Source organism: Dicentrarchus labrax, unplaced genomic scaffold (assembly GCF_905237075.1).
Source record: "Dicentrarchus labrax unplaced genomic scaffold, dlabrax2021, whole genome shotgun sequence".
Classification (NCBI taxonomy): domain Eukaryota; kingdom Metazoa; phylum Chordata; class Actinopteri; family Moronidae; genus Dicentrarchus; species Dicentrarchus labrax.
Window position 1 is genome coordinate 18,941,870 of NW_026136719.1, and position 15,218 is coordinate 18,957,087.

Genomic DNA, 15,218 nt, shown 5'->3' on the forward strand with positions numbered 1-15,218 from the left:
TTTTGTCCAGTGAGAATCGCAGACTCCAGTCTGAGGCTGACTCAGTAAATGTCAGTCCTGTCGATCACAGTTAAAACCACAAACGGCACTCGCGAGAGCCTTTCTGAATGGCAGCTTATTATTTGCCCTACATATCCCCTAAATGTTCAGATCCTCTCTTGCTGTCCGTGGAGAGAACTGGATTTGTTGGCTCTGTGGCTGGATGACATAGTCTAACTAGACACAGCTACTCACACACACACACACTCACACTCAGAGCTTTCGTATATCTTTGTGACAGTGTCTTGTCTTTTTTACTTTCCTTTTGGTTTCGAGCAAAGAAGTTAATTTTAGCTTGGTGTTCCCATGCTGCTTTGCCCTTCATGCAGTTGAGCTGAAATGACTTTTAGCTTTTAATTCTTCAATAATTTCAGGACAACAGCATAGTTCACGACACGAAAACCGTGCAGGGGCTTGACAGAGTTGAAAAGGCTGGAAGGATTAATTACTCCAGGCAGCCTCGGGTAACCTTTTAACTTTGCGTAAGTTGGTTGTGACGGGGATAGTCGCCCCTGTTAGAGGAAGTGTCTTGATATCTGTGTTTCTTGTGCTCTTTATGGGTAATGGGTGGAGGGGAGGGGTCTCTGTGAGCGCCCTGGATGTCACTTGTCACCTTACTGCTGCGTAAAGCTGCTAATTAGCACTAAATATCCTGAACTCTGAAATTTCCAATTACTGCTCCCAGCGAGACCCTGAGCTTTTGATGAATGGCAGCGAGCTAAAGCAGTTGGCCCTCCTGGAGAGAAGCCACACATATATACAAAGCACTACATGCACTGCATTACTAACAGGCAGATGACATGTTAACCAGTCCTTGTTTCCAATTATCTCACACTCCTTTGTGAACTCTAACAACAAGCTTTAATTGAAAAGACCTTTTAGTAAAAAAAAAAAAAAAAAAAAAAAAAAAAAAAAAATTAAAGTAGCATCATTTGCTCATTTTGTTATGTGTTGAGTTGTGTGCAGATGCTTTCAAGTCATGCAGAAGAATAGGACTTATCCCACTCCAAACACTGCCTCCAGGAGGATTAGACCACATTGTCGAGGCTACTGAGGGGAGCATGTTTCTGCAGCACATACACGTCGAGCTAAACCAACAACTATCTACATATGCACATATTTATGGTGTGCAGATGTACCTACACCCACATAATGTGCATGCAGACTCTGCATGCACAATCACTGCAGCATATTCACACACACACGGATATAGATTATACTGTATACTTGCTTTATATTTCTATAACAAACAAACAGAGGCCACACAAAATCTGAATTATATAAGTCTGATGTGTACAGTATTATTCATTTATTCACATCCTGTCCTACAAGGGTGCTAAATGAGCAATTAATTTAAAAGCTCTTTGGGCTTTTAATCACAGTAAACACCTGTAACATCGTCTGATTTGAAAGGCAGATTATGTTAATCTTTTGTTTAGACAGTCCAGAGCCATTTACAGTGAGCTCCTCTCCTCTCCTGTCCTCTCCTCTCCTGTGCCTTTTGTCTTCCTCCATACTGTATTTGCAACATCACTGTGTTTCCTCTCACTGATAAGTGTTGTTGTAGAGCTTCTGCTCAGTCTTTTGAACCTCTTTAGTTGGTGTGTGACCAAAACCTTGCTGCAAATGGTGACATTAAGGTTTAATGGTTACAGACTGCAGTGCCACTGTCTTCTGTCCCTGGTGGGAAAACCTTTAGCTACACGGTCTCTTATGACTTACGTAGTTGTGTTAAATAGACTTTTGTGACAATGTCACTGTTAGTTTTCCATCACTGTTTGCTGGTAATGATGCTAAAAACACAGGCTGATTCATGAGACACGATCATTATTTCCAACTGTGACATTCTTTGGCTGGTCAGCTAATCAAACGGTAACCACACAATGCTGCACCACGCCTCATCCCTGCCATGGCTGATCCTACTGTATCAGTCAGGAATGTCCACACCCGAACAGCTGTAGGGGAATCTGACTCATTCCTCTGTCCCAGTCCTACGTGTCTCTTTAACAAATGCTCCACTTGTCTTTCCTCACCTTCCCTGTCCTCTCCACTTTATCCACTCTTGTTTAAAAGCTTTGGCGAGGTGGCACTGCCTCTTCCTGCCATTTCAGTGTTAGTTTACCTCTGATGAGTACACCTATGAGGGGAAAAAGAGGGATGCCTTCTGATGGACAAATAGAGCACAGGACCAAAGAAGAAAACCAATTCCTATGGGACACTGGGACTTGAGTCTCCTGTTCCCTGATGCGTGCCTGTTGTCTGATATGTCCTGCCTGTTACGCTCCATCTCCAGTCCTGGCTCCTGTTCAATGCCTTATTGATGCAGCAGAACTCCCCAGCTCCTCTCTATCAATGCACTGCTCTTGTGCTCCTCTTTCTGACAGCTGCAATCAAACCTAAAGGGCTGTCAGCCAGTCAGGGCTACTTAAACTAAAGTGAGGAAGGATGACCCTTATCTATGTACCTCTATTTCTCAGGCTGAATAAATTGCACTCAAACTATAATTTAACTTTGATGCATGTAGGATATAAATTTATGAGCTCCTTGAGATACCATTACTCCAGTACCTCTCATGCTTGGGGTCTGTAGCTGTATATCACCATCCCTCTGTACATACAGTACATGTACATCCAAATGATGCAGACCAGTGGGCCAAGCAGTAATGGATGTCAAGGAGCAGATTACATGGTGATGTGTTATTGATCGGCTGCTATCCTGCACACGTCATTAATTAAGGCAGCAGAGTGTGTGATCACTGCATGTTCAAGTGGGTTCTCGAGAAATAATAAAGATGCTCTTTGTCAAACATTAATTCTCCCTCGGGACGAGTTGCAAAAACTGACTTATGCGTCTATGGTAAGGGGTTGGAAATATGGTTAAAATTTTATTTTATAATACCAATGTATATCATGATAATTCATTAGAGAAATCCTTAATAGATCAAATAACCAGGTGGGAATCCCATACAATGTACCATTGAAAAATCAAGAAACTTCATTACAAGAATCAAATAAATTCAATATTGCCATAAATTGATTTGCCATATTTATTCCTTTTTCCAATGGTAAAGGCCAAGTGTAGTTACCACAGTAGAGAAATGTCCCTGAGAGTTGACACATATGATTGACAGTATGTCTTTGTGTGAGTGAAACTCCAACCGGAGAGAATTTGTGTATGTGGCTAATATGAAATTGATAATTATAAGTGATTGTCATCTTTTCTGCAGCATTCAAATTTTATATGAATACATATTAAATAATAAACAGGGTTGGTTGTCGTAATTATCACTTGTGCATTTTATAAAAAAACAAGAAAGATTTGGAGGTTAGAAATTGTGAATGAGAGTAAAATGGAGAGAATACCAGCAACAGTGATTAAATGAAAGGAAAAGAAGGAGTAGATTAGCTCAGAGTCTGTCCTTAGAGAGCATCTGAGAAGGAGAATGAGCTGCCAGCACTCCCTTCATCTCCCCCTCCTACCCCATCAAAGCTTCTCTGCTCTCATCTTGATCATACTCACCCTTAACATCCCGTGGTCTCTCTTTCTTCTCCTTCCCTCTCTGTCTCTCTCTCCTAATTCTCAATCCATGAAGACAAATGTAGTTTTCTCATTTTTTAGTGTGGCAACAAGAAAAATCCCACTGCGCACTTTTTACCCACAGTAATCTCATTTCTTCTTTACTTCATGCTGTTGTCAGTTTGTCTGTTTAGGTGTGGGTTGTATTCAAATATGTTCTCTCTTGATTATTCTGCTTTTTTATGTTTATTTTTCATATTTTACTGGATAGGAGGTCATGTTGACTAGTAAATGCATCCTTTGTTTGTAGCGGAGTTGTAAGATATTAACAAGGCCAGGGGAAATACTTCTGATGAAAAGTCTTTCAAATTGAACAACAAAATACAGTTTATTATTATTTTAATTATTTTTTCTACATATTATACTTAATAACTGTGCAAGTAAAAATATGACCGTATGTGTAGCACAGGTCAGATCACAATATTGAAGAAGTGAAGAATCGACTAATGAAAAGTGCTAAGACTCTTCTAGCTGACTAACAGTTTTCTTGACCATGTGGCAGCCCTGATTCATAGTTATGTTTTCATTAGTGTATAATCACCTGAATATAGGAATTGTTGTGTTTTCATTACCTTAAAATGAGCTGCTTATAGCTATAGGCGTCGCCGGTTGCCTTCCATGGAGTACTCCATGTTGAACCACCATGTTTCTACAGTAGCCCAGAACGGATAAACCAAACACTCTAAATAGGGCCTTTGGCAAGTTTCATGGACATCGTAGTTCTCCCACACGCTTAGAAAGTGAGCAGTTATTCAGTTGGTTGCTATCTGCCTCTACACTGCTAGATGCCACCTCTCCTACACATTAGCCCTTTAATCCGGACAAAGAGTAACTGTTAGCTGCCCTTGACACTTCCTGTTCACCTTTTGTAATGTCATTGCAGAAAGATTTCAAGTCTGGTTATTCAATGTGAATTGGTCTTCTCTAGGGCATTTGACTTATACAATGTAACAACCTCTTTTGACCTTTGCGTTTCCATCACAAAAGATATGGAGCTCTGGGAGTCACTGCTGGGACTTAATGAAACTTAGAGGGAACGTAGAAAGGCTCGTAACCAGCAAACGTCTCCTTCTGTCGGTTATTCAGTCCAATCCTCCACATTTTTCTATCTTCCAACCTATTAGCATCTCTCTCACTTATCCTCCTGCTCCCTATATGTGTTTGCTGCTTGAAATAAATGTTTGTTGAATAAAGATGAGGAAGGTTTCTGGACACTCTGACTGAACTTTGATATAACTTTTAGATCATATTCACTAGGAGTACAGTTTTAGCACTAGACCTTCATCTGAGTATGATTTGTTTACTTTTGTCTCAGATGCATGATTCTTTGGCTTCTATATGCTCATTAGAAAATGAATGTACTATTTGTTCTGAGTAGGTAAGTGAGTAATAACTATTTATTTCTATAGTACCTTTCAAAACAAATTGTACAGTGCTTCTTCTAAAGTGAGGGTGGCAGTTGTAACAAATACAAAAGAATAGAAAAAAATAGATTAATTACAGGAAAAATAAACAAGACAGGGAATGCATCATCTGAAAAAAAAAGAAGCAATAGAAATTAATTTGGATGCTCTCATATGAGTGGTAAACTGGTTAAGTACAGGCTGTCTTAAAAGTTGCAACATTTGAACACAAGCTCAAACAATTCAGAAATGTACTCGGGTGCTTCACCCTGTAGTATTACTTGATAGGTAATTGCCAGTTTTGTATTTAATTTTAAACTCCACTGGTAGGTAATGGAGGTGGGCCAACATTGGAGTTATGTGCTCCCTGTGCTTTCTCTTTGTTAGGAGATGAGCTGCAGTGTTTTGACCAGAGCTGCAGCTCCTTGGCTGAGGCAAGCATATAGAGAATTACAGTAATCTAAGCGTGAAGGCACAAAAGCATGGATTAATTTCTCAGCACTTTAAAGGAGGGAATATGTCTCATCCTAGAATTATTTCTTAACAGGAGAAAGCATGACTGAACAAGTTTGTTAATATGTGTGAAAACATTCAGACAGGATTTAAGGGATGTAAAAAGCAAAAGAAAGGGGGCAATCTCCAAGGTCTGATGTTGATTCTCACTCTTTTTTCTTGCAAGTATTATTTCTGCAGCTGATCTGTTTTTTGCTTTACATTGGAAAAACAGGAGTGCATTTATGAGTTTAGACAATTGACAGTATAAAAAGGGTTTGGATATTTAAGGGCAGATTTCAGCAGCTCCACTGTTGGTAACAGCAACACCATGAACACAGCAACTTCGTATTCACATTGGGGGGCATGTAACCAGTTGTAGACACAACTGCACTCACCATCTAACTTCATTTGCTTGTAAGTGTGTGCCAACAGGTGAGATGTGGAAGCCACAATATATTATAAGGGAGTATACTAACATTAGTTACTTCAAGCCGTTAGTCGACTAGTTGAAATAAAACTTGTGTCTTCATAGTCCCTGGAGTCATAGTCCTGGTCGGAGCAGCTGTATATCGCCTGTGTTCAGTCTCGGCTGGAATTACTGGGAGGCTGCTGAGCCCGGCTCCGTTGCCCAATCGCCCCCACTCTGGTGCTCATTTGTGCCTCGAGCTCAAAGTACGGGTACAGTCCGCTAACAGGACCGCTAACTAGCTAGTGGCAGCAGCTAGTACAGTTAGCACATGCAGCAGTGCTGTGTTACAAAAGGTCTGTGTTGTAACAATCCCCTGACACTTTCACTGACGAGGATCAGGCTGGCTGTTGCTTCTGAAACCCTGCAGAACTGATTTAGGAAAGACTTTTACTCTTAGCACACACAAATAATCTGCAAACCCACATAAAGATCACCCCTCTTTTGTTTTTAAGACCATCCTTAATCGTTCAGTATTGGATTCTGTCATATTTATCTAAACCTGCACTCTGTCCTGCCTTCTGTGTTTTCAAAGGAGCACAAGACAAGTCATTAAACAGTCTGTCATCTAATTGTAAATGCAAATGTAAACCAATGACCATCCCCATTTTTTGAAGGAGAGAGAGTGCATAATAGGTGTTCAAATTAAGTAGCTGGAACTAATTCCTTCTTTTCCTGCTACAAGCGTGCTTTACAAATCTTTGTACTATGCATGACGAATGATATCAAATTGTTATTCCATTTAATTAATTCTAGGAAATTTTAGTTTATTGCAGACACTGCCGCATGGATTGTGTGACTACAGTATCTGTGTGTGTATATGTCAGTGCGCACCTAATTTGTAGGAACATAATGTACATGTAGAAAAAGATTAATTTGTCATTAGCTACTGCAAAGGGAAAAACCTTTTAAAGACATTTAAAGATGAATACTGGTGTGGCTCGTCATGTGGACCAGATGTTTGTTATTTTTAGCTGCAATCTACTCAGGTTAGCTGCTGCTTTTTATATCTACGTTGGTTTAATAATGTTATACTGTAAGGAATTATCATATTATGTCAAGACTACATTATTGTCAGTGGTGGTAGCGAGGTGCTGTTTATGGCATGTTTATAGATTTTCACCATCTCTATAGATTAGACAAAACTGACATTATTTGTACTGTAATTTGTATATATTTGTATTAACTTCAGTATTTTTTAACTGTCCAGCCTGATAACTAAACAAAGAACTACAAAGAACTGTTGACAGTGTTGTGAATTGATTGTAAAGAAGTGCAGGACAAAAGACTACAGCAGTGATTATTTATCACCGAAGATGTCACCACAATCAACAAAACAAGAATCTCACATAAAATGTCACTTTGATTCATTGTCAGTGAGATTTAAATTGCATCTGTCAAGGCTCTAAGCCAATTGGACTACATCTCTAATAATTCATCTCATACACTCTCTCTCACACACACATACACCTTTGAAGTTCTGCCATAGATTTTGCTGTGAAACTGATGGTTTTCTGCCTACGGTGGGTATTGAGTGTGCATGTGGGGGGAAATCTCTGTGATGCTTTGTTCACATAAAGAAACCCGTCTTTGCCTAATACACACACATAAGCACATACACACACTCTCTCTGTCTCTGATACACACATGCACACACAGGAACCATGAGGCTGAGATGATTTATAGCCAGCCATGTCTAATGGATTGCTTTGGCACTTGAGAAATTATGAAAAGAAATTAATTAGCCTTTAGTGACCCTGCTGTCCATCTGTGTGTGTGTGTGTGTGTGTGTGTGTGTGTGTGTGTGTGTGTGTGTGTGTGTGTGTGTGTGTGTGTGTGTGTGTGTGTGTGTGTGTGTGTGTGTGTGTGTGTGTGTGTGTGTGTGTGTGTGTGTGTGTGTGTGTCTCTCTCTCTCTCTTTCTCATACATACACACACACACACACACACACACACACACACACAAGCACAGCTAAAAACACACACACACACACACACACACACACACAAGCACAGCTAAAAACACACACACACACACACACACACACACACACACACACACACACACACACACACACACAGTGACCCAGGCACTTGGCTGCTAATTACAGTCTAAATGGGTTGTGCCTACCTGTCACAGATTTATTGTCACTAAATCATATTTGTGCCATATTGTTACTGTACTACAGTGACATTTTGAACAACGTGATCATAATTACAAAATGAATAACCAAATATGTATTATTCAACATTCAGTGGCTAAATAACAACTCACTGATGTAGGACCTGTACAATTTACATGTGAAAATGTTGATGTGTATCATTTAGCATTAGTTAAAGAGAGGAGGAACTGGAACAGAGGAAAAATGTAAGCATTTATCTATCACTGTTATATATCAAAGTAAGAAAGTGCTTTTCATTAAAGAGAGATAAATGATCAACAGTGAAAAAAGTAAAGTTGGTTAAAAATAACGACAGACAAGCCAACAGAAATAATTTAAAAAGTTAAAGATTACAAACAGTCTTACTTTGTCTGTCACAGAGCCCTACAGATAGTAAAACGAGGAAGGTAAACCAGTGAACACAAATGTGAAAGAAACAAACAGTGAGAGAACAGCAGCTTAGTTCCCCCTCAGTGAGGATTTTGGTGAATAGCTGTTATTTTCTATCTCTCTTCTGGCTGAATTCACTTGGAGAACAGAAAGCTTAGCTCAGCTGAGGAGTTATTGTTTCTCTTGTTCTTTGTCCTTCTACCTCTAAGTGCGTCCTTGACTGGTACAGGATGTAAAGGGAGGATTCGCTAAAAATGCCCTCGCTTTCAAGTCCAAGATGTTTCAACTGGTTCGGCAGAACGAGCTAAAACAACTTGTAGACCTCCATTTCAAATAGAATAACATAAGGCAGTCTTTAAACTGGATGGAAACGATGCTTTCCATTTCTGGTCAGCTCAGACATGAGCACTTGTTATGAATTATTTTGTGCTTTCCTGTCTCCTGAGCTCTGAAAACCAGCTGGTTTGAGATGGAGAAGAGTAATGCTGGAGGAGATGTGATTATGGTCCACTCCCAAATAAATCTATCTTTCAGATTCAGAGACCCACATGCAGAGGTTCAGAGGTTTTCGCTTCTCACAGCCCTGTGATATTTGTTTGTGTATATTTGTGTGTAATTCTTAGAACAGTTTTGTCCCCCGCTGTTTATCCCGATGTACAGAAAAAAACATCTCTTCTTTGAGATGAGGAGACTCACCGCTTCCCTGAGCGTCAGATAAGCGGATGGCAAGGACTGTGGATGTGTTAGTTTCCCAAAATATGTTGAAGTGTCCTGAAAAGTCAAATTCTTTTTACCAATATTTTGTCTGAACACGGGCTGGTACTTGGATATGAATATATGGTAGAGTAATCTTGTCACTAACTGTCTTGAATTGACCTGAATCAATTGAGACTGATTGAGATAGAATTGGAGAAAGATGGGTCATTTTAAAGAAAGAGAAACCATGACAGATAAATGAAAGACAGACAAAGACAGATAGAGGGAGTGAGTCAGCGTGAGAGATAAAGAGAGACAGAGGGAGGGTGAGCAACATGGAGGGATTATTAGCGAGTGTGTGGGGATTAGAGAGGAATGCTGAGGTCTGACACACCAAATTGTGATCCCGCTCTGGCTTAGTGTCACTCCTCTCTCCTCCGCTTCCTCTGGCCTTTTCTGCAGGTACACAGCAGCTACCAGCCCATATAAGTTCATTCCCATCACATCACTCACATGGTTCTCCCTCTCGCTTACGCGCACACACACACACACACACACACACACACACACACACACACACACACACACACACACACACACACACACACACGCCTCACCTAGCTCACACATGGAGGCGTTCAGTGAGTGGTACAGTTGGAACACAAGACAATTTCTATGGATTTTCCACCTTGGATGCTGCAGCAGAACAAATCCAATGTCTTTTTCTGGCTGGCTGGAGATCATGAACGCTGCATTCTTTCCAGATGAAGTGATTGTACCATGCGACTCTGTTGAGACTCACATTTACACATTGACTCACCAACCAAGCTTACTGTTTAAGTGAAATAAAACTGGTTAGTAAAAAAAAAATGCCTCATGTGGTTTTGACAGATATTTTACTAACTACCTCCTCGATCTCCTCTCCTGCAGATCTGAGTTGGACCTGGACTATGACAGCTACCACGAGGACTACTATGACAGGTACTGTCAGAAAGCTACGCGTGGCAGCTCACACACCTTATTACTTGTCTGTGTGTCACAAGAGGCTAAAGCGGATTCTTCATCCTTGCTGTCCCCGGTAGTCTCCGCTCCCTGTTGCTGTCTGCCACACAGCTGTCAGTCATCTTGTCTTTGCCTGTTATTACTCAACAGCCATCATGTTCACACACAGACATACAAATGCACAGCCACTCAAAGATATATATTTTCCACATACAGAGTTGCACACTTGGTGTAAAGACACCCGGACCGTAGATTTGTGATGTGTGGTCCTATCTGAGCATCTCACAAAAAAAATAAAAACTAAAGCCAATGACCAATACACAGCAAAATGTTTCATATGAGACAGTATTGGTACATATAGATATTTTATCAATGTGTTTGTACAATGTGTGTCTGTCAGTGTGTTGACAGTGAAGGAAAAGTTGTTGTACAATTCTCTTAAAAAGAAAAAAAAAACAATTAAATTGAAATTATTGATTGAATATATTTGATCAAATACTCTGTTATATATTTATATTTTTGTTTGGTATTTATACCTGACTAAAGCTGATTAAGAAGACTACAATTAAAACTAAAAACCACTGCCCAACATGATCTGTTGTGAAAATGTCACAGGTTACAGGTTATTGCCACGTACAGTTAAGTTCTCAGTAAGTTTGCAGTTGCTACCAGCTGCCGGATGAGGTTGACAACAATCACACATTGGGGTTGTACAGTATAACGCCCCTTAAAAACACTGAAATTGAGTGTATCGTTTGAGACTTGGCTCAGCAGTTAGCTTGCAGTGTGTGTTTACCGCTTCCATGTTACTGTAGAATACACTCTTGTGCAGTGTACAGTTACAGTATGTGTACCTAGAGGAGGTAGCTCCACTCAGAGTGGCTCTGTGTTATTGGTCCTCCACTGAAATTGCGCAGGGACCTCCCTACGTCCCCCAGGCCTCACTCATAAACACTCCAGTCAGCAAATCTGAATAAAATAAGGCGGTCACATAGTACACACACACACACACACACACACACACACACACACACACACACACACACACACACACACACACACACACACACACACACACACAATCATGCTCTGTAGGTCTGAGTATTAACTGTCATCTTTTCTGTTTTTTGTTTGTTTTTTTTTTCATATGGTTTGCCTTGCTCTGCATTTTTCTATCTTTGCTCAGGGGGAACACTAACCACTGATTTTCAATTTGTTTTTAACACAGTGCATGATTATTCCCCATGCTGTTGCTAGCACTACTGACAGCTGTGTGTGTGTGTGTGTGTGTGTGTGTGTGTGTGTGTGTGTGTGTGTGTGTGTGTGTGTGTGTGTGTGTGTGTGTGTGTGTGTGTGTGTGTGTGTGTGTGTGTGGAATTGTGAATTGATGTGTGCATGCTTATATGCGTACTCACATGTGATTGCCTCTGGGTGTGAGTGCGTGGGGGAATGTGTGTGTGTGTGTGTTTGTTGTTTGTGCACATCAATATGTGGGAAAGAGAGAAATGACTGTTTTTGTCCGCTGTCCTCTTGTGCGTGCACGAAAGAAAAGTGTCTTTCAGCACACAGATAACAGCTCGAGCTGACAAAGCTGCTTTCCGTGTGGGGTCTAATCCATAGAGACAAACACTCCCTCTCACACACACTCACACACTTTTCTGTAATCCTCACTCGTCTACAGTCATTCATTGTCTGAGCTTCCATTCTCAGAGATGACACTTCAAAGCCGGTGTAACAACACATTGTCTATATGCCCCTGCAAACTGCTCTAAAGGACTTTAAACTCCCGTAAGTCTTTGGTCTCTGTGCCTCTACACACGGACAACCCTCAAAGCCTCTAATCTCACACACTTATGGTGGCCTAATACACTTCATCCTTATGTGACATTGGGATGTGTATGTGTCTATGTGTGAGGACTGGATGTGCTAAGAACACAGTCTGTGCACAAATCTCTGTATCAAGTTCAGAAGCTTCACAGAATATAACAGAACGGAAAACAATAGAGAAAACTTTTCATGAAGCCGGGCTGCGTCTTACTGACTGGCCAACAGCTCAATCACTAAATCTACATTACCATCCGACTCCAAGTCCTTGCAGCTGACAGCTTGCCTCCCGGTTGTTGGCTTGTGATATACAGCAGGGCTTGTTTCAAAGCTTTTGGCTTTGTAGAAACCATTTAGGCTGTGCTCAATCCAGGTATACCCAGATTGTGACTAGATTCGGTTGAGATGGATTGTTTTTTCCACACAGCATCAACATCATGTGTCTAAAATTATACTGCACTGACCACTTGATCAGAATTACCAATAAATTGTTAATGACAGATCTTAGAAAGGACTGAAATCAGCTCCCTCAAAAAAGGCCTTGAAATGTATTCAAGTCTTCGATTTAATTTGCAATGGTCTTCAATATTTTCTCTTTCCTGCTGTGGGGAGATGTTACCCATAAACTACTAAGTGAGGCTGGTGCGATGGGAGACCTTTTTTGTGGAGCTTCGGTCAGCATCATCAGCACCTAAACAAACACTGTCACTATGCAATAGCTAAAGCAGCGAAAGAGCTCATCCCTCAAAATAAAAAAATATGTATTTTACTTATTTATTATTTTTAAAAAGGGAATAATTTTATGCCACTCATGTTAAGTGATTAATTGTACTATTATTCTTATATACAGCGGGCCTCCTACTGGTTTTTCGTCATCCGTTGACTGGTGAACACAACCTTGGCTATACGTGTTGTTTTAAAAAAAAATTAAAATCCAAATCACATGCAATCTGGTGCAACAAATACAGCTGCTGCATTTAAATAGAAAAATATACATTCATAGAATTGATTGCCCTAGTTCTCATGCTTCCTGCAGCTTTGGCGATTGGTTGGTTTTGATCTTTTAGCTGTGTTTCGCCAGGTCATTGGATCAGTGACTGTTAGGGTCAGATGTGAGGTCAAAACACTCTCTGCCTCAATCACAACATCACCTCTATTTCTATTGAAACCTACACAAAGACACGTGCACAAACACACAGTCTAGTTTCTGTAAGCACTACAGAGTTTGACTGTGATACACCCCCTGTCACCAGCACTACTAGCCTGGCGGGGAACTATTGATTGGCCCTGACAGAACCAATTACATTCAGTGACAGATAGAGACATGGAGCTGTCCACAGAGAGGAGGCAACGCCAGCATGCGTGAGAGAGAAACAGAGATGGAAAATAAAAGACAAAGGAATACGGAATACAAATACACATATTTATCTATAAAATGCTTGAACAGATGCATTTTCTTCATTGTCAAGTATTTCCTTTTTAATATCTATTTTTTTCAGCCTGTAACACCCCCTTGTTTGAGCCTGGACTTGGTTTGAACATTTTCAGTATTTGTGCCAATACAATACCTGAATATCAATACTGATACCAAAATACATTTTTAATGCCTTATTTTAGATAATTTAGACAGGGTTCTCTCGCTCAAACAGTAGCAGTCATACCGGAATAACATGCAGTCTAAACATTTTACCGAAGAATAATTAAATGAGACTAATCTGACCACGCGAGGACAACTGGATCCTTGCGTGGCAGTTGCTGATATAAGGTTTTCTGTGCTACAGACACATTTTTGTTGGTACAAAATTTTTTTTAAGGTTTGATACCCGTCCTAGTTTGAGTGTTAAATGCTTTGTATAATCAGACAACGTAGGTTGTGTAAATGCTTTGTATAATCAGACAACGTAGGTTGTGTAAAGCTCGAACTATCTGCAGAATAATCATCTTCTCTGCTCTTCATCTACATATGCTCTATATATGCTATATGCATTTTCACCAATAACTTTATGGCTAATTATGTTGTTCCTAACACCCTCTCATGCACCCATTTCAGACAAACATTAGGACTGCATAAAATCAGGGAATACCTTCTTATAAATTCTGCAAACTTGCTACAAGAACACAGTCAAAGATAAGTTGTTTTAAAATTGTATCTACTGAATGTCTAGGGTGTATGACTACCAGCGTGTGCCAGCATCCCTGTCTCCCCTGCCTCCCCTGGGACCCAGCCTGGCCAAGCGATCCCGTTCCTCCTCCTACTCCACCGGGTACAGACGCAGTCGAGACAGAACCCACTCCAAAAGCTCCAGAACCCACTCCACTAGTTCATCTACAGCCAAGTGTGAGTAATATGAATGGACTTAGTCACAAGACACAAGTCTTTTATTAGATGCTGCAGATTTATGCTGTTTGTCTCTGTAAGAAAAATCGAATGCTAAATATAAAGCTAGGATCCTTATATCTTTTGCCTCTCATCTCACTCACAGCACACAATTTGTAGGTATTGAAAAGTCAACAGTTTTAACCTCTTTTCCTCTCTTGCTGCTCTGATGAGACAAACGATGCAGTAGGAAAAATTAGCTGTATTCAAACCACAGATGCATGATATGTAAATCTGAGCCTGAGTAGCAAATCAGAAATGCAAATAATTTCTGCACGTGCTGCTCCAGTAGTTCGTAACATCAAAGATAATGCCAACAATACACTGTTTTAATATAAAATACTCAAACTAGTTAACTTTGCATGCACTTTTCTTGTTTCATAGTGGCATCTTCTTAAGTTGATGAGATCAATACCACTCTCATATCTCTACTCTATCATGAATGTGAAGCTACAGCCACCCGCCAGCTAGCTTAGCATAAAGTTTGGAAGCAGGGGGAAACGGCTAGCCTGATTTGTCAAAAGGTAAACAGGAACCACCTCTGAAGCACACAAAACAACAAATCATGACTCAGTTGTTTAATCCATACACTAACTGAAAAGGAAAAAACGAGTTTTTTTGGGGGGGGATTATGTCATTGTTTCGAATTTCGGCGGGTTGCCTAGCAACCTCACAGTGACGACAAGACCTCAGGAAGTCACTGCGCCCAGTTTACGGTCCTTGATGTTTACAGTTCAGTTTTTTTTTACTGATTGAAGAAATGAAACATAATGTGATAATTACTGAGCT

The 15,218-nt window shown here is 40.3% G+C and overlaps 1 protein-coding gene across 2 annotated transcripts in view; it reads left to right on the forward strand.

Annotated features, from left to right (window-relative positions):
• The window catches only part of si:dkey-234i14.2 (heterogeneous nuclear ribonucleoprotein C), a 34,322-nt gene that overhangs the window by 15,513 nt on the left and 3,591 nt on the right, over positions 1 to 15,218 (forward strand). For both annotated transcript variants that reach the window (XM_051380539.1, XM_051380538.1), the window contains exons 3-4: positions 10,157 to 10,207; positions 14,218 to 14,390. In XM_051380539.1, coding sequence (XP_051236499.1) covers positions 10,157 to 10,207; positions 14,218 to 14,390 — 224 coding nt within the window. The remainder of the gene's footprint in view (positions 1 to 10,156; positions 10,208 to 14,217; positions 14,391 to 15,218) is intronic.